Genomic DNA, 18,750 nt, shown 5'->3' on the forward strand with positions numbered 1-18,750 from the left:
AGAAGATGGGGCTAAGCTTTGGGTTAGAACGATCTCACAACTGTTCAGGACAGATCAAACTATAGAAATCTTTGCTGCTAGATTATCCATTCTCAGCTCTGCAAAGCCCCTGGAGCAATTCTCCCAACCTTTCTAATTACAAAGGCCCCTGATGGCTTTAGAGAACATCTGAAAAGTCCACATTCAGATCTTCATTTATAAGAATAGAGGAAGCATGCTTTAGATGTTCCATAAAACAACTCTGTGACCCTGGGATTATAAAAAGCTCCAAGGCTCTCCAAAACCAAGGACATCCTTCCGTTTGATATCCCATGGTTTTGCAGTAGAACGTGAACCTGAAGCTCAAGGATGATCTGTGATCTTCAGAAGGTTGTGGATCATCACCAGTCTGGAAGGAGAAAGGAGCTCTGTGCTGGAACTGACATAACAGGTAGGACCTGCTTTCAGATTAACTATTTCCTGGGCTCCCATGATCAGTTGGTCACAAATGAACAAAGTGGGTTGCATGACAGATTAGGACTATGCAACTGAAAAGAGCTGGCTTTGTATGCATGGTGACCCAGGAATCCTTCCCCCCACCCCAGATGAACACCCCAGCACATTCAGAAAAGTGCTTGAGCTGGCAAAATTGGGAAAAGTCTGTTTTAAGAGATCCTCTGCACCCAGATCTGGATTGCGTACTCATCAAAATCAATATAGATATTGCTATCTGCTGTAGCTACTCATTAAAGATCATTATGCCTTCCTGGTAGACCTACATTTCCAGAAGTTCCTATATTCCATCCTGGGCTTTTCTACGCATGGGTCTGGGAAGCTGTACTCCATAGTCCAATTTAGATCGCCTCGTTGAGTGTTAGCAGAAGTCCAGACCCAACTGAGCTTGGCCAAAGCTCAGAACATAGGGCTAGGTTAGGACTTGGATGGAGTACCACTTGGGACCTCCAAATATGATTGCTGGAGTGGAAAGTCAAGGAAGATCTTGGTAGAAGGCTATGGCAGAATGCTCTACCAGAGACCATGGTGGAAAGGTGGATGTGGAAGACAGGAGTTATGAGGAAGAGGCGTGAAACTGTGAACGCTAATGGTCCAATCTCCTTTTAGAAACTACGACACTTCTATGTTCAGAACAACATTATGGTCCCCACGTTTAAAACATGGTATCTCAGAGCTGGGAAAAGAACAGGAGAGGACTAGGAAAATTATAAATGAGCTCAAATCCCAGCCCTGGAAAGAGAGTTAGAAGAGACAAGATCGATCAGGAGCCCCTTCCAACAGTTTTTCATGTCCTGGTCACCGCATGATTGGATTACTGCAGTGTGCTCTAAATGGGGCTGCCCTTGAAGACCACCTGGAACCTACGGTACATCTGGTCCAAAATGCAGTGGTGCGACCAGTAACAGGTGCCTCTCATGCCCATGGGTCACCACTGCTATGCAAGCTGCATTGGCTGCCAGTCAGCTTCTAAGTACAATTCAAGGTCTGATTATTACTTATAAAGGAATAACTAGTAATAAAGTAATTACTTATAAACCCTAACATGCCAGGAGCCATGTGGGGAGGTGGGGAAGGTACTTGCAGAGCCACTGACCTGGGGGCCTGGGCTGCTGGTGCCTTGCTCCAGATGTGCTCATGAAGCTCACCTCTGCACTGCTCCTTCTCTGTCACCCGGATGGGCTCCCCCTCCACGGAAGCTGCCAGTGCGTCTTATCAAGGCTTCCTGAAGCCATCTTTCAGAACCGGTATGGCCTGCGCTCTGGTCCCCTCCAGGCCCTCCTGGCCAGAAGACAGGTGAAAGGAAGGGGTCTGGCCTCAAGTGCCTTTAAGGCATCGCCAAACCCCATCGGCCCAGGAGTGAGATTCTTTACGGAGAGAGCCAAGCTGGGGGCGGGAGGAGACTGCAGCTGAGTTGCAGGAACACAAAGGCAACTGGGGACCAGGACTCCCGGGGGGACGTGCAGCCCTTAAGCCCCCAGGCAGAAAGTGATGTTGCTGTGTTCAGATAACACGTTCTTCTCAACTAAGGAAACCACGGGATGGCTGAAGCTGGCAGGCGGAGCCTGATTTGCTTCCCACAGGAGCCAGGATTGCAACACACCCATTTTTGCTCAGTCTGGCACATTGCACAGACCCCCCCCCCTTTTCAGATGACCTGAACCAGGAGCCTAAAATACCACCAAGCTTGTTCCTGGCCAGTGTCACAGAGAAGGGCTGGAGGGGGCCCCTGTCAGCAAGACCCATTCTGCGAGACCTCACTCTGCAATTGCCACCCTCACAACCCCTCCCTCTAAGATCCATGGCGTCCTGGTGTGGTTCTTCTGAGAAAAGGTCCACAATGCCCGGCATCAGGCGGTATCTGCAAATCTCAGTCCTGCAGTCACGCCACCCCAAAAGGAGGTGGTTCATGATTTGGGACCTCCGTAGATGCAGGATTACTGCTGTAACAGGGGGCGAAACCTGGAGCAGGATCCTTCTGCGATGGTGATTCTGGCCTTGCTTTGGCACTGCCGGATTACCACAGGGCCCTCTAAACGGGGCGGCCTTTGGAGATTGCCTGGACGCTGAGGCTTTCCAGAATGGAGGGGGAGACTGGGGGGACAGTCCTGCCATGGCAGGGGGGGGCCCTCTTCTACAGCCACTGCAGGGCCTCTGGTGGGGTTCCAGATGCCGTTCCGGGGGTCATCAGCCATTGGGGCCTACCTGGAACAGCACCAGGGTGGGACGTGCATCCTCCAACCCCCCCCCCCTTTGAAAGTTAGTGGGATGTGGAGCAAAGAGCCTTCGGACATCTCTAGCCATGGAGGCTTCCCCCAGCCCTTGGTATTTCAGAAAGCAGGAAAATCTGCCCTGTGCCTCCCAGCTTTTAAGTCTTCAGACTTCCCCTCATATTTTGCAAGGTTTTATATTCTCCTTCTGTTGCAGACGCCCAATGTCTCTGCCCAGGACGGTCTGTCCCGGGAGGAGGGAAGGCAAATGGCGGCCTGGAGCTCTCCTGCCACAAACAGAGCCGAAGCCAGGAGTCAAAGCAAAGAATAAAACTGAAAGATGGACGCCCTGATGAAGGGAGGCTCCTGGAAAGGAGGCAGCAGCTCTAAAAACTGGGGGGGGGGGGGAGTGGCATTTTTTCCATCCCTCAGAACCAGCCTGAGGGAGAAGCTCTTCAAGGCCTTCCCCTCGGAGGGAGCCAAAATTCGGAAGAAGCAGAGAAGAGCCAAGGAGCCCAGCCGGGAGCAAACAAGGAGAAAAGAAGAGGGGGAAAAGACAGAACAGAAACAGAAAACAGAAACTAAAAAAGGAAAAGAGACATGTGACCCTGTAGAAAAATGCATATCCTGTAGCTCTGGAGACACGGACCAGAGAGATGGAATGAAGGCATCAGAAATAGAGAGGTCAGCACGAAACAAATATATTGGAGATATGGAACAGAAAGATGTGAGAATACCCTGGAATTGCACTTTGAAGAAAAGAGTGTCGAGAAAGGGCCAGTAGGAAATGGGTAGCTAACAGAGAAAATAGTTTTATTGTTGAGGTTCCTTGCTGAACTAGTTGAAAGCCTTTATAGTGTTCGATCCCGTGGTTTTTTTTCAATTCCAAGCTTTCCTTTGTTAAAAAGAAGTCTTCCCCCCCAGCCACTAAAGGGGATCGAAAACCCTCAACCAGCGGTCCAAGTTTCCAGTGCTTTGTGTTAACAACTATTGAGCTGGGTCAAGCTGGTTATTGGTGGTTTGAAACAAACACGCCAATGCCAGGACGGTCTTCGGACTGGGGCAGCTTAGAGCGTCCTGAAAGTAAAGAGAGCAGCGAAGAACTCCAGTCCGGCCCTTTTCACCAGGCCCGCCTGGCTGGTGGCGTTTTGGGGCACGCGCTGCAGGGATCAAGAAAAAGGCTTTCTGTCTCTGCTGTCCAACCAGGCAAGGACTGAGAGCCTCCTTGAATCGCAACCAGTTGGTTACGTCAGACCGAGCTCTGCAAGCTCCCAGCAGCACCCGGGAACCAGGAGAGGCTCTGCGCTAGCAAACAGGGGATCAGAGGAGATGCAAATCTATCCCCAAAGAGAGCAATCGGCACGGAAGAGGCAAAGGCTCCACCGCACAACGGATTTTCTCTACTAACTTTACCTTGCCGTTTCCCCAGGCCTTTTTGGATGTTGGGCCCAAATTGTGTGATTTTCTCTTTTTCTTTAAGGCAATGTTTCTCAGCCTTGGCAACTTTAAGCTGTATGGACCTCAAACCCCAGAATTCCCCAGCCAGCGGGAGTTGAAGGTCGTACATCTTAGAGTAGCCAAGGCTGAGATGACTGCCATAAGGAGCCTGCCTTTCCCAAGCCTTCCAGCCAAATTTTACAAAGAAAGCCCTAAGTTGCTCTCATCCTGAATCCCACCCTGCCCTGCCCTTCCCGTGAGTGCCTGTGTTTGGGGAATACTTAAAAGTTCTGCAGGGTCCAACTGGTCGTTCATTTCGGAGCCCCCCTGCTTCTTAATCCTCTACAGCAAGAAACCCGGGGCAGGGAGGTCCTTTTGCAGGAGGAGCCAGTCCTGGGAGGCACCACATTCTGCTCTGCACCTTCCTCATCCTTCTTGTCACCTGATCAGGTTTCCCAAAGATGACCTGAAGAAAGCCAGTTTGCGTGAGTGGTTTTCTTCTTGGACTCTGTCAACGGTGTTGGGCATTTAGATCCTCTGACTGGAACAGAAGGCTCTTCGAACAGTCACTCATGCCACGGCCACCTCCTGGCTGCATTGCAGGTAGTTCACCCCTGAAGACCATCAGGAAGCTGCAGGTAGTTCAGAATGCAGAGCCCTGGGCAGTGATGGGAGTGGCGCGTTATGCGCACATGACGCCACTGCTCCATGAGCTGCACTTGTTGCAGTTGGCTTCCAGGCGCAGCTCAAGGTGCTGCTCAACTCCTTTAAAACCCTTCTTGGCTTGGCTACCTGAATGACCACTGATCTCCGATGACCTCTGGCCACCTGGTAGAGTCAAGCAGGGTGGGTGCTTGCTCTCCAGGTCCCGCTTATCAAACAGTGTCCTCTTGCGGGAGACAGGAGGCACGCCTTGCTGGTTGCCGTGCCTGCCCTCTGGAATAATCTCCCCCGGAGAGTCACGCAGCTCCCACCCTTAGGACACTCTGGAAACTACAAAAGAATGCCCCCCCCCGGCCTTGGGTTAAGGTGGTTGTGTAGCCCCTTTTATTTAGTTTAGCTTTGTTTAATTTAAGATTGGGTGTTTGTTCTTCAGGCTGGCCATGTTCTTCTTTTTCTATGCATTATCTCCTTTTCTAATTTGTAAGCCATCCAGAGTCATGGAGCAGTCAAGCAGACTTGAAAAATTGGAATAAATAAATAAACAAGCAAATAAATAAATTCCATGCGGTTTTTTTGAAAGGTATCGTGGTCAGTGGGTGTTCCTCTACACGATCACTGGCAGCAGAAGAAGCCATGCGGCTTCTATCCGGTTTCCTGGCTTTGGCACTCCTAGGAAAGGTAACAAGCTGATTGGCTGGGGAAATAGCAGTTTCCTGTGTGATTCTGGGATCCAGGACACAAGGTGAGAAATGCTGACAGCCAGCTTTCTTGGGGAACGGCCCTTTCTACAAAAAGCTCCCATCCCCTGTGAAAGCCAGCTGTGGGAAAGGCGAGTCCATGGATGAGTTTTGGTTTTAGGAAGGCTGCCGGGCTGGCTGGAGGGAGGGTCAATCTACAACCTCCATCTTGTCACTTTGACTGGGTGGGAGGAGTTCTAGCTTTAGACAAGGAGGAGGAGAACAATCTGTCACCTCTGTGCCTTTCTGAACTCTCTACCGCAGGCCCGCAATTGGGGTCTGTGCCACCCGGGGGACACATGGATTCTGCGCCCATTTTGGTGCCCGACCAGCATGGCGCCCAGGGGCACACGCCCCGGTTGCCCCAGCCTAGTTGCGGCCCTGCTCTACCGCATTCTTCCTCCTTTCCTCGCCCCAACCTTCTCCCATCACTTGCCCTTTGGGCACATCTTCCAACTCTGCCAGGTTCATCTGACGGCGTCGTGGCCAGAATGGTGTATTTCAAGAGCCATCTCACCGTAGACTTCCTAAGAGAATTACAAGCCCGGTTGTTCCGTGTTTGATCCCCTTGCTCAGGATTCCAGACACAGCACTGGGGCTGCCCACCAAGCTGGCTTCTCCATCCGGCTGTCCGTTCCGACTCCAAGGTCCATTTCTGGGGCATGGCCTGTTCGGAAGTTGATGGCTGGTGTGTTTTTGTGAAAGTGGTACAAGACTTCGAGTTGCTTTGTTTCTGAAGGAAGTTTTGTGTCTGCTATCTAAAGACAGAGCCACCCAAGTGGGAATGTTTCAGGACAGGGAGGGTCCAACTTCCACTGGTGATGCTGTACAAAAGGATGGTTATGGAAGGCGGAGCTCAGCGACTGGAAGGAGGGGCCTTCCTACCCTCCTGCACAGACCCCGGTTGTGGGGGGAGGCCTTAGGTGGAAGCCAATGAAACAAGGGGTAGCGGGTGAAGCCGATTGCACAGCTTGATTCAGCAGAGCTGGAAAACCCTACTTGGATCTGTGGATAGCCCAGTTCCCGAGCTCAGGGCCACCAAGTCTCAGAGGGGGGCTACCTCCCCCAAAACCATCAGGATGGGTCTGAACTGGGCCAGCAGAGGTCAGCCAGGAAATCGCTGGCAGAGAACAGGAGGCTTTCCTCGCTTAGCTGGTACTTTGCAGCAAGAGCTGAAAACGGTCTCCGAAGTTTTGCCGCTCTGGGGCTGGACTCTGTGCTCAAGAGCGGAGGCTGATCTCCCGGCGCCAGCCCACAGGAGACGGTGCTGCTGGTGGGGCATAACCGGCATTGCCAAGGGAGCTAGTTAACCAGCCCGTTTTTCAGAATGATGAAATGAGAGTCAAGGGACCTCATTACGGGCTTGTGTGCCAGGAACAAGTGCCGCACGGAGCAAGCAATCCGCTTCCTTGTCTTCCCTACCCGCCCATGGAATTGCAAGGCGTGTCATCATCTCTGCTTTGCCATGAAGCAGCAGTCAGTTGGTGACCCCCACCCTCATTTCCCAGAATACCTCGAGGGATCCATTACAGTCCCCTGCAAGCCACCCTTCTGCTAGAAATGTCCTGATGGGAAATCATGGCAGTCGACCTGCAACAAATCTGGAGGACAAGGAGCTGGGGAGCAATGGTTCTTTTTTTTTTTTTTTTTGCCCAATTCATACGAATTCTTTCTCTCAAAATGCACAAATCTAACCTTGCTTGCCTGATATGGAGAAAAAGGATAGATGAGAGAGGGAGAGGGGGAGAGAGCTGCTTCCTGCCTGTTATTACAGCAAGATATGCTACGGATTGAAGACATAATTCCTCTGGACACCTGTTTGGAGACACCGCTCAGAAATTCCACAATGTATTGGCTTTTATGATGTTTTATATTGTGAGCTGCCCAGAATCAAGTCGATTTGGCAATGCCTAAAATGACTCAAATCAATCAATCAATCAATCAATCAATCAATCAGTACTGCCTAAGCTGCTTCTGTGCTCTCCCCAGTTGCTGTGGAGCTGGAAGGCCTCCAATCCGCATTATGGTGGTTTGGCAACAGAACCGGGTTGGTGGTGCTCAGCCCAGACGACAGCCACCTCAGGCCCTGCCCGGTCTTCCCCTTGCTTCTTGCCCTTCCCGTCTGTCAGGGAGGCAAGGCCCAGTGGCTGTCCCCTGCTTGGGCAGGTCTGCCAGGGCCTGCTTCGTCCTTTTAGGGACTGTTCCCTCCTCACTGGTCCCCGTGCCTTTCCTCTGCTTGACCAGACGTTTCAGACATGGCTGCCTTTACAAGCCCTTCTCATGTTCTGTCCCGCGCAATAACACGGACCATTTCTTTTTTCTTTTTTCCATGTCCTATGCCATCATTGCGCTGATGCCACAGTGATAAAGCAAAGCAAAGCTGTTCCTTTTCTCCTTGGTTCCTCTGCGGGGCTATAGGAAATTTGTGACCAGGAGGAACCGATGGGTCAGGTTCACGGAAGCGAAGGAGTAGCCTTTGCTGAATCTTTCCAGCGTTCCTGCAAAGTAGCTACGCTGTGACTTGGAACGATTAATTAATGAAGTAATTGGGAAAGTGAACAATTGCATGACAATGGGCACAACCGGCAGGGACAGTGCAGGATTTCACATGCAGCCCCTCACCATTAGCTGGACTATTGTACCAACTGTGAGGGATTCCAATTCCTCATCTGAATTCTATCTTAGTTAGCGCTTGTCTTTGCTCTGGGGCAGTAGAACATAGGCCAGGAGAAGGGTATGGCACCTGCTTGCAGGCTCCTTGACAACCTCAATCGGTCAGGTTGGAACACAGAGGGCTGGAGTCATTGTGTTTGCATAAGGATGCAAGGTCCAGCTTCTTGTGGTATTATGACAACTCCACAAGTTTTTTTTCTCATGGAAATGACTTGAGAAAGTACTTCTACCAAAGTTCATGCACCACTTTGATGCTTCTGAAGGACACAAATACATGAGGTTCAGCGACCCCTCCCCCCAAGATGAATACTATGCTACCTTCCAGCAGCTGAGAATCTTCCGCAGGGCCCCCTTCACCTCCTTGTTGCGGAGGCTGTAGATCAAGGGGTTCAGCATGGGGGTGACGATGCAAAAGGTTGTGGAGATCAGAGTGTCAGTCTCCAGGGAGTAGCCAGCACTGGGCTGGTTGTAGTTCAAGAATCCATTTCCAACACATAAAGTTACCACACCAATGTGTGAAGCACAGGTGGAGAAGGCTTTGTGCCTGCCCGTGTTGGATTGAATCCGCAGAATGGAGGCCAAAATGTAGAAATAGGACAGGATGATGAAGAGGAAGGGACTGAGGCCCACAAAGATGCTGGTGATGTGACTGGCCAATTCATTGACCCAGGTATCACTGCAGGCAATTTTCAGCAATGGGGGGACATCACAAAAGATGTGAGGAAGCTGGTGGTTTCCACAAAAATCCAACCTGGAGGCCAGGGCAGCATGGATGGCTGAGTCCAGGAAGCCCCAGAGCCAAACAGCCACAGACAGCTGGAGGCACAGCTTGCTCCTCATCAGGTGGGCATAGTGCAAAGGGTGGCAGATGGCAGCATAGCAGTCATAGGCCATGACGGCCAGCAGTGCTGGCTCACAACCCGCAAAGCCAATCAGGAAGAAAGTTTGTGCCAAGCATTGGTTGTAGGAGATGGTGTGCTGGTGGTATAGGAAGTTCACCAGGATTTTTGGTACCACCACAGAGCAGAGGCAAATATCCAAGCAGGAGAGCTGGCTGAGGAAGAAGTACATGGGGGTGTGAAGGCAGGAATCCAGGAGAACCAGGGTTAGGATCATGACGTTGCCTGTCAGTGTGACCAAATAGGCAGCAAGGAGAACCAAGAAGAGGTAGACTTGGTGGCTTAGGAGTCTGGAGAATGCCAGGAAGACAAATTCTCTCCCCTGTGTTTGGTTGTGGGAATTCATGAGGAAGGACAGGGAGATCTGGAAAGAGAGAAATGGACATGTGAAGAAAGCAAAAAGTGCCCATGGACCTTGGAAAATGCACAGAAGAAGCAAAATGACAAGGTCATTATTTGAGGACTCAGACTCTGGAAGTGTGGAGGATGAAATTTCAGAGATCTCCTCCATCCAAAGAAGAACTGATTGCTTGGCCATTTTGAATTAGATCAGCTGCAGGGCGAGATGAGTTAGATTGGGGACGTAGAGCAGGGGGAGCAGAGCTTAATTCCCTCCCTGCATTCCTGGGACGTTGGGCATGCTGGGAATTTCTGAGGAACATCCCTTCCAAGCTTGGCATCAGAGCCATATTCCCTATGGAGGACAAGTGGCTTATCGGGGAAGATGCCACAGTATCGAGTACAGAAAGTCTGCGGAGGACGCAGCAGTCCTTCAGCGCTGCCTTCTCCAACCCCCTGGGTCCTGAAGGTGACATTATGACTCTCTAAGCTGCAAAAAAGGTTTTTATTTCAGCCCCCCAGGAACTCACCAGCCTAGATAAGGACATGCTAATGGGACATCTTCGATTTTCCAATGGGTCCTACCCCTTTCCCAGGCAAGTGATCTGATTCCAAAGGGCACTAACAGTCCATGGGAAATGCTGCTGAAAAGGCTGTGAAGATCCTCCAAGTTAAAGATGTGTCTATCCATTTCCTATGCTGTACAATTTCAATTTCTTACGTCTTTAAAGCACGTTGTTAAAGCCAAGGGCAGAACGAAAAAGACCAGCTGAATCAAAGGCACCTTGGATGGCTGTCGCATTTCCTCCAATTCAGACTTCTTTGCCCTTCCTTATTTCACTAAGGGCCCTCCATTCTATCAGCAAATGTGGAGCAGGATCCAGCCTAAATCATCGCTTTGGGCATCCTGTGAATCTCCAAGGGGACTCCAAGAAAATGCTTGATGTGCTCTGGGCTTCAGCACAGGATAAGCCTGCCCCCCCCTTGTCCTTGAGAGCCAGAAAGGTTTTGTCGGCCATATCCCACCTCCTCTAAAGGAAGGTCAATTTAAATTTGGAATCAGGGCAGCATATGGTGTTTGCTGAGCTTATCCAAACCAGAGGCCTTGCTAGGAATAGGTTTAATAACATCACACATTTCTACTGTCCTGCTGGATTCCAGAAAGCGATTGATACGTGGAAATTGGACAAAGGGACTTTGGGATCTGAATGACAAAGGGCTGCTTTTGTTTGTAGAGGTGCGTCTGCACAGCTGTCTTTCCTAGTGAATGGAGACAATGGGGTGAGGGTGCCCCTTTCAAGACGCCTCTTGCAAACCCAAGAGCAACACCCTCCTCTTCATGTTCCTCACCCAATATTCGGCTGAGACACGTCACCTCTGAACATGGAATTGCCACCTTGCTGCCATGGCTAGCAGCAATATGCGATCCATAGTTGACTTACACTGCATGACGATGTTCTTGGTTTGAGGGTCTTGAAACTTGATCCCTCAGTTCCCTTGCCTGTCATAACAAAAGGAGCTGGAAAATGTATCTGTAAGTTTCCAGTTCCCAGCTTTGATCCAGGGAGCTGCTGTGTCCAATCAAAGCCCATCTCTGAAGCAGCACATAGTCCTACAAAGGATGGGAAAGGCTGGCTTGTCAGTGGTTGCAAACTGTGGTCTGTTGTGAGTCTCAGGCAGCGGAAGGCCTGTGCCAGTTCCGAGATTCCCTAGGTGGAGTTTCCCGGGTTGAGTCTGGCATTCCTGGTCCCTCCCTCCTAAAGCTAAAAATCTTCTTACAGTGCCACCCCAGAAAGAATGGGAGGAGAATCCTTGATGGACCAGAAAGCAACTCACCTGTGCTGCTTATCTCACCTGCTGAAGACCAGCTGAGCACCCTCTCCCCAGGTTCTCCCACAGTCGGGTTCAGGTACAACGAGAGGAGAGGTGTCTCGGCCAACTGCCTGCCCACAGAGCAGGAAGCTCATTCTTACCGTAGGACCGAGTCTGCCAGTTGCCGGCATTATCCGTGGCAGGCGGTGCTCATTGGGTGAAGCGTGCCTTGCCGTGGGGGCCCTGAGCGTAGTCCTGCCCTGGGCTCTGCGGGGAGTAAAGCCGGAGGCAGGCAGAGGGATCCTCCAGTGCAAGTCTGACTCATGTGGGGCTTGTTAGCAGGCACAGGAGAGTTTCCTCAGGGGTGGGGAGGAAGGAAGAGGGCAAAGCAGGACAATCTTTTCCAGGTCTGAAACGTAGCCAGGCAGGGAGAGAAATCTGAAATCAGTTATCCCGTTTGCTTTTAGCAGGCATTCTAGAAATGAATCCAAGAGCATTTAAAAAAAAAAACCAGGGCATTTTAAGAGTCTCCCTCCCTCCTTACTTTCCTGGTAGACTGTAACCCCATTCAGGGTTAGCAATAGAAAGGCCCAGATCCGGAGAGCCCTAAACCCCACAGCCTGGATTGCCGTCGCTAAGCAATGTGGCCACGTGATGTCGCATTTTATGACCACCTCACTTAGCAACAACAATCCCCGTCCCAATTGCTGTTGTAACTCAAGGACTCCCTGTAACCCCATTCAGGGTTAGCAATAGAAAGGCCCAGATCCGGGGAGCCCTAAACCCCACAGCCGCTCAGTCTTGTCAGGGTCGAGCTGACGCCTGTTCTTCCCCGTCCAGTCGCATCTACCCTCCAGCCGCTGGGGAAGTCCTCCACAACACCCCTTGGACGAGGGGCAGAGATGCACGGCTGAGTGTCATCAGCGTACTAAGAACGCTTGACCCCGTGCCAAGAGAGGACTTCCACCGGTGCTTTCCTGCAGATGTCAAATAGGAGCAGGCAGAGTCCAGCGTAGCAGGGGCCTATGGCTAGACCTCTCTTCCCTACCGACATGAACTGCGACTGGCCTTGCGGGAAGGAGGACTGGTGAGGAGCCGTGTCTCCCACTCCCAGCCTGCTCAGCCAGCCCAGAAGAATGCCATGAACACTGGTCTTAAGAGCTCTTGACAGATCAAGGAAGGCCAGGATGGATACATCACTCCCATCCTGAACCTGTGAGAAATCGTCTACAAGTGTGTTCATTGCTTTCTCAGGACTATATTCTACTCTGAAAACCAGCGGTGACATGTCTAGACAATCTGCTTCCTCCAGGGCCCTCTGAAGCTGTCAGCTTAATACCTTCCCAACTACCTTTCCCAGAAAGAGAAAGTTGGAGACTGGACAAAAATGATGGCTTCCTGCAAACACGGCACCCCACTGCCTCCTTCAAGGCACGTGGAACCGCCCCTCCCACAGAGAAGCACCTCCCACCCCTCGGATCCAGGACCAGCACAGCCAGAGTCTGACTGGGTCACTTGCATAAATGGCATCCTTACACAAGATCTAGTCAGGAGTTTTGGTTCCCCTGGAGGGAATATTTTATTTAAGGCTTTTGAGGCCTTTGCCCTTGCACCTGGAGGAAAATCTTCCCAAACATCTCAGAGTTCAGAAACTTGGGGAGGTGCAGGGAAGATAATGAAAAAGTGGTGACTGCCCGTGGTTGTGTGCCCATCTTCCTGTCTTAGGTCGAAGTTCTGAGAGCCTGCAGTTGCTGTTCCGCCAAGGGTGCCACCGATGCGGATGAGAGAGATGCCTCCTGCTATCCAAACACGCCAACAATCCCAGTCCACCCATCACAAGAAATGCCAGGTGTACGATTGTTGGCCAAAACTTCCCCTTTTTATAGAAGTAGCAGACGATTGTAAGTTCTTTCACCTTAACCTAAAGAAAGGGGTTCACAGGGCAATATCAGGCTCTCTAGCAGCTTCCTGCTCCTTAGACTTGGCATCATTTGATGGAACTTCATACCCCAACTTGTCAGTCCAAAGGAGTGGAGTCGCTAAACTAGATAACTAATCTTTGGAAAGAAAACAGGCCATGGTTGCAATTCATACTTTATTGAGATATAGATATAGATAGTAATTTTATTAAAGATTACAACAATAGAAACTAATACAACTAAAAAAATAGAAAAAATAGAAAATGCAGAAAAGAAGAGAAGAGGAAGAATAAAAAATAGAAGAGAAAGAAAAATAAGAATATAGTAAAGAAAAAGAAATGACTTCCCCTTCATTACAACAAGTATAAACAATTTGAGTAACTATCAGCTTCTCTTAAAATACAACACATGATCTCTTTTTCCCATATCCCATCTGTTCCGGGGGGGAAAGGCCAGACTGAAGACGACTCCAGGAAAAGCAGAGCCGAGGACTGCGGCAGAATGAAGAGACAGTGAGTCGACTGGCTCTTCGTGATGCCTCTCTGGACAAGGAGAGGACTTGAGCTCATCCACAAATGCTCCAGACAGCTGCTCCTCGTGAGGAGACTGCAAGACAGCGGTCTCTGGCAGGTTTAGAGCCCTGGGAGATGAGGGAGTAGCCATCTTTTTGCTCAAAGCGTGGTCGGTGCCTTCGACAGGGCCCTAAGCTCGCATCCTTCCTTTCCCAATCACCTTTGGAAATTGCTTGTTAACTGCTTTTCAGCTATTAGGAACCTTTGGATCAAAAGATTTTTACCGCACTGGGCCAGTTTCCTCCGTTCCTTAACAAAAGAACTTTTAAATACGAGTTAACGACTTAAAAATTTTTTGAACATAATTTATTGCATTCTGAATAGTGAATAATCATTTCTTCAAGAAAAAAATACAAATAAAGCATTGGGTGGGGAATGGCAAGAGGAAAACCCTCCATGCTCACATCCACCTCTTCCCTGTGTTCTCTACAGTCCATTGGTTTAATTTCCTTTGGATGAAGCAGACAAGCAATTTCTTGGCCTCAGAATAGTTCCTGAAACGTAATTACACCAGGAACCTTAGTTGAAGAGGCACTCCTGGAGGTTTCGGGACATCTGTGCATCCTGCGCCCTTCAGCAGCTTTCTGAAATCTCTAACTCAGCATCGTCCAGTCAGGATTCAACTCCCTTGTTCCCAGGCAGCTCATGGGCCAGTTTTTTTTAACGCTTTGCAGGCTCATAAGGTCCCTCAGAGAATGGCTGCGTTGGTCTGCACGTAGAACACCTTGCCCAAGGTTTCACCCTCAGTCTTCAGAAGATATGAAAACGGAGCTCCTAAAACTGTTTATTCCTGGCTAGAATCTCTTACTAACTCAGAAAGTGTATTCTTTGCAAAACGGCAATGGTTGTCTCAATTCATGCTCTATTTCTAGATTTGAAATTAGGCAACAGAAAAGAGCAGAAAGCAGCCCCAGATCTGATTTGTGGCGCCCTGCAATTTTATGCTCCTTGGAGAGAAGTGGAGCAAACCTGGCCCCAAGGGCCATTCCCTCCCTTTGCACCTGCCTGTAATGATTGCCCAACCCAAATACTCAGACTCACAAGAGGTTGCTAAATGAAATCTGATTTATTAGGGAACTTAGGACAAATACAGAGAAAGCTGAGAATGAGCAAAAGCGCGCCAAATACAAACTTAAAACCCTCGGTGCAAACGTACCCCGCCTCCCTGCCAACAGCCCCGCCCGTCCCAGGTGCTGGCAACCATCAGAACTGCTAGCCTGGGAAAGTAACCTTGAACACAACAGATAACCCAAACACATTCCAAAAGCAGAGCCAAGAGATAAATCCTCCCATCCTCCCGTGAAAGATGAAACACGCATCCAGCTAATGACATGCGAAATGTTACGATGTATCAAAGACATTGAAACGGCGAACATGACACTGCCCCATGGCCCAAACCTGCCCTGGCAAAGAGCATTTTCCTCACTATCCCAATGTCACCCAGCGGCACCTCAAGGGGGGGAAATTCTGATGTGCTTCCCCCTGCCTTCTGCTATGGTGCGGCTAGGTGACCCGTGACAAACGGCATCCCATGGGCACCAATTCCACCCCACAAACAAGATGGGCTCATGTTGGAAGAAGGAAGCCTGTTTCTCTCTGGTGAAAGACTCGAGGAAGGCAGTGCGGCTAGAAGCCATGGATTGTGTCCATCGAACAAAGATGTGCCACTTTTCCCTGGAGCTTCACAAGAAAAAGCAAGAACTGGTCTCTTGGAGTGCCAAGAAGGCTTTCCAACCTTAGAGAAGAAGTCTATATCCTCCTGTTGCCGTCCAGGACCTTCCGCAAGGCCCCCTTCACCTCCTTGTTGCGGAGGCTGTAGATCAGGGGGTTCAACATCGGGGTGACAATGCAATGCACTGTGGAAATCAGGGTGTCAATCTCCAGGGAGTAGCCAGAGCTTGGCCGGTTGTAGTTTAAGATTCCATTTCCAAAGTAAAGGATGACCACCAACATGTGAGAAGAGCAGGTGGAAAAAGCTTTCTGTCTGCCCGAGTTGCAGCGGATGCGCAGGATGGATGCAAGGATGTAGAAGTAGGAGATGACAATGAAAAGGAAAGGGGTCAGTCCCACAAATAGGGTGGCTATATGCGTTGTTATCTGGTTGGCATATATGTCACTACAGGCGATTTTCAGCAGTGGTGGGAGGTCACAGAAGATGTGATGGATCTGATTGTCTCCACAGAAACGTAACTTGGAGGCCAAGGCTGTGTGCACTGCTGAATTCAGGAAGCCCCAGATCCAGATGAAAATGGCCGCTTGCATGCAAACATGTGGGCTCATGATGTGAGAATAGCGCAACGGTTGACAGATGGCAGCATAGCGGTCATACGCCATGATGGCCAGCAACCAGCATTCTGAGCCAGGGAAGGCCATCAGGAAGAACATCTGGGCAAAGCAATGGTTGTAGGAAATGCTGTGCCTTTGGAGAAGGAGACTTGCTAGGATCTTGGGCACTGTGACTGTTGAGTAGCAGACATCCAAGCAGGATAAGTGGCTGAGGAAAAAATACATGGGACTGTGAAGGAAGGAAGTGAACAGGATGAGGGTGATTATTGTGATGTTACCCAGAATGGTGACCAGATAGATGGCAAGGAACACCAAGTTGAGGTAGATCTGACCATGTGTGATGCTGGAGAAACCCAGAAATACAAATTCTGTAGCAAGAGTCTGATTGCTGACATCCATGGCAATGCAGGGATTGTGTGTAGCAAAGACGTTTAAGTAGAGGAAAAAATCACTGAACGAGACTTTCTTACCTTCACATATACCTCAGATGCACAAAGCAAATGAGACACTTGTCTCTTCAGATTTTGTAGTGGATGAAGCAATCCACAAAATCAAACCATTGCACTTGATTGATTGATTGATTGATTCATTCATTGATTGATTCATTCATTACGTGCCATCAAGTTGTTGTCTACTCTTAGTGAACATACACATAGATTTTCCCCATGTTGCACTTAATACCATAAGTTGCACTTGAAGTTCCCAGAGTCATAAAGTATTACTTTTGCTCTTATAAGTTGAAGGCTTTCAACAAATCTGTGGTGTTGGGTAAGGATGGACACTTGTTTAAGTTGGGATTTTTTGTAATTTGGGAGTGACTTGTCCTTCTGATCAAAAACAAAACTCAAAAACAACAATAAGTGGAAGCAGTATCACCTAAGAGGAGGAAAGGAGGAAACACAATGTTATTACCATTTTTTAGGAAACAAAAATTTAGAACTACCAAAGATCAAACCACAGAAGATGGGGCTAAGCTTTGGGTTAGAACGATCTCACAACTGTTCAGGACAGATCAAACTATAGAAATCTTTGCTGCTAGATTATCCATTCTCAGCTCTGCAAAGCCCCTGGAGCAATTCTCCCAACCTTTCTAATTACAAAGGCCCCTGATGGCTTTAGAGAACATCTGAAAAGTCCACATTCAGATCTTCATTTATAAGAATAGAGGAAGCATGCTTTAGATGTTCCATAAAACAACTCTGTGACCCTGGGATTATAAAAAGCTCCAAGGCTCTCCAAAACCAAGGACATCCTTCCGTTTGATATCCCATGGTTTTGCAGTAGAACGTGAACCTGAAGCTCAAGGATGATCTGTGATCTTCAGAAGGTTGTGGATCATCACCAGTCTGGAAGGAGAAAGGAGCTCTGTGCTGGAACTGACATAACAGGTAGGACCTGCTTTCAGATTAACTATTTCCTGGGCTCCCATGATCAGTTGGTCACAAATGAACAAAGTGGGTTGCATGACAGATTAGGACTATGCAACTGAAAAGAGCTGGCTTTGCATGCATGGTGACCCAGGAATCTGTCCCCCCACCCCAGATGAACACCCCAGCACATTCAGAAAAGTGCTTGAGCTGGCAAAATTGGGAAAAGTCTGTTTTAAGAGATCCTCTGCACCCAGATCTGGATTGCGTACTCATCAAAATCAATATAGATATTGCTATCTGCTGTAGCTACTCATTAAAGATCATTATGCCCTCCTGGTAGACCTACATTTCCAGAAGTTCCTATATTCCATCCTGGGCTTTTCTACGCATGGGTCTGGGAAGCTGTACTCCATAGTCCAATTTAGATCGCCTCGTTGAGTGTTAGCAGAAGTCCAGACCCAACTGAGCTTGGCCAAAGCTCAGAACATAGGGCTAGGTTAGGACTTGGATGGAGTACCACTTGGGACCTCCAAATATGATTGCTGGAGTGGAAAGTCAAGGAAGATCTTGGTAGAAGGCTATGGCAGAATGCTCTACCAGAGACCATGGTGGAAAGGTGGATGTGGAAGAGAGGAGTTATGAGGAAGAGGCGTGAAACTGTGAACGCTAATGGTCCAATCTCCTTTTAGAAACTACGACACTTCTATGTTCAGAACAACATTATGGTCCCCGCGTTTAAAACATGGTATCTCAGAGCTGGGAAAAGAACAGGAGAGGACAAGGAAAATTACCAAGGGGCTCAAATCCCAGCCCTGGAAAGAGAGTTAGAAGAGACAAGATCGATCAGGAGCCCCTTCCAACAGTTTTTCATGTCCTGGTCACCTCATGATTGGATTACTGCAGTGTGCTCTAAATGGGGCTGCCCTTGAAGACCACCTGGAACCTACGGTACATCTGGTCCAAAATGCAGTGGTGCGACCAGTAACAGGTGCCTCTCATGCCCATGGGTCACCACTGCTATGCAAGCTGCATTGGCTGCCAGTCAGCTTCTAAGTACAATTCAAGGTCTGATTATTACTTATAAAGGAATAACTAGTAATAAAGTAATTACTTATAAACCCTAACATGCCAGGAGCCATGTGGGGAGGTGGGGAAGGTACTTGCAGAGCCACTGACCTGGGGGCCTGGGCTGCTGGTGCCTTGCTCCAGATGTGCTCATGAAGCTCACCTCTGCACTGCTCCTTCTCTGTCACCCGGATGGGCTCCCCCTCCACGGAAGCTGCCAGTGCGTCTTATCAAGGCTTCCTGAAGCCATCTTTCAGAACTGGTATGGCCTGCGCT

General features: G+C 49.4%; 2 protein-coding genes across 2 annotated transcripts; both read right to left on the bottom strand.

Moving 5' to 3' along the window:
* Positions 1 to 8,521: 8,521 nt before the first annotated feature.
* On the bottom strand, positions 8,522 to 9,457 carry LOC134501156 (olfactory receptor 5V1-like). Its single transcript, XM_063308764.1, has one exon. It carries the CDS (start codon positions 9,455 to 9,457, stop codon positions 8,522 to 8,524), a length of 936 nt encoding a protein of 311 aa, XP_063164834.1.
* A 3,388-nt stretch (positions 9,458 to 12,845) lies between these two features.
* LOC134501157 (olfactory receptor 5V1-like) lies at positions 12,846 to 16,438 on the bottom strand. The gene is made up of 2 exons (XM_063308765.1): positions 15,530 to 16,438; positions 12,846 to 12,887 (listed from the first exon to the last, which is right to left on the bottom strand). Exons 1-2 carry the CDS (start codon positions 16,436 to 16,438, stop codon positions 12,846 to 12,848), a joined length of 951 nt encoding a protein of 316 aa, XP_063164835.1.
* Positions 16,439 to 18,750: the final 2,312 nt, after the last annotated feature.

Source organism: Candoia aspera, chromosome 7 (assembly GCF_035149785.1).
Source record: "Candoia aspera isolate rCanAsp1 chromosome 7, rCanAsp1.hap2, whole genome shotgun sequence".
NCBI classification, from domain to species: Eukaryota; Metazoa; Chordata; class Lepidosauria; order Squamata; family Boidae; genus Candoia; species Candoia aspera.

Excerpts from the sequence above, each read along its gene's own strand:
- LOC134501157 (XM_063308765.1), bottom strand. The coding sequence starts at position 16,438 with ATGGATGTCAGCAATCAGACTCTTGCTACAGAATTTGTATTTCTGGGT. Across the intron at positions 12,888-15,529 it reads TGAAGGGGGCCTTGCGGAAG|ATTTTCCTCCAGGTGCAAGG; the intron begins GTCCTGGACGGC and ends ATGTTTGGGAAG.
- LOC134501156 (XM_063308764.1), bottom strand. The coding sequence starts at position 9,457 with ATGAATTCCCACAACCAAACACAGGGGAGAGAATTTGTCTTCCTGGCA.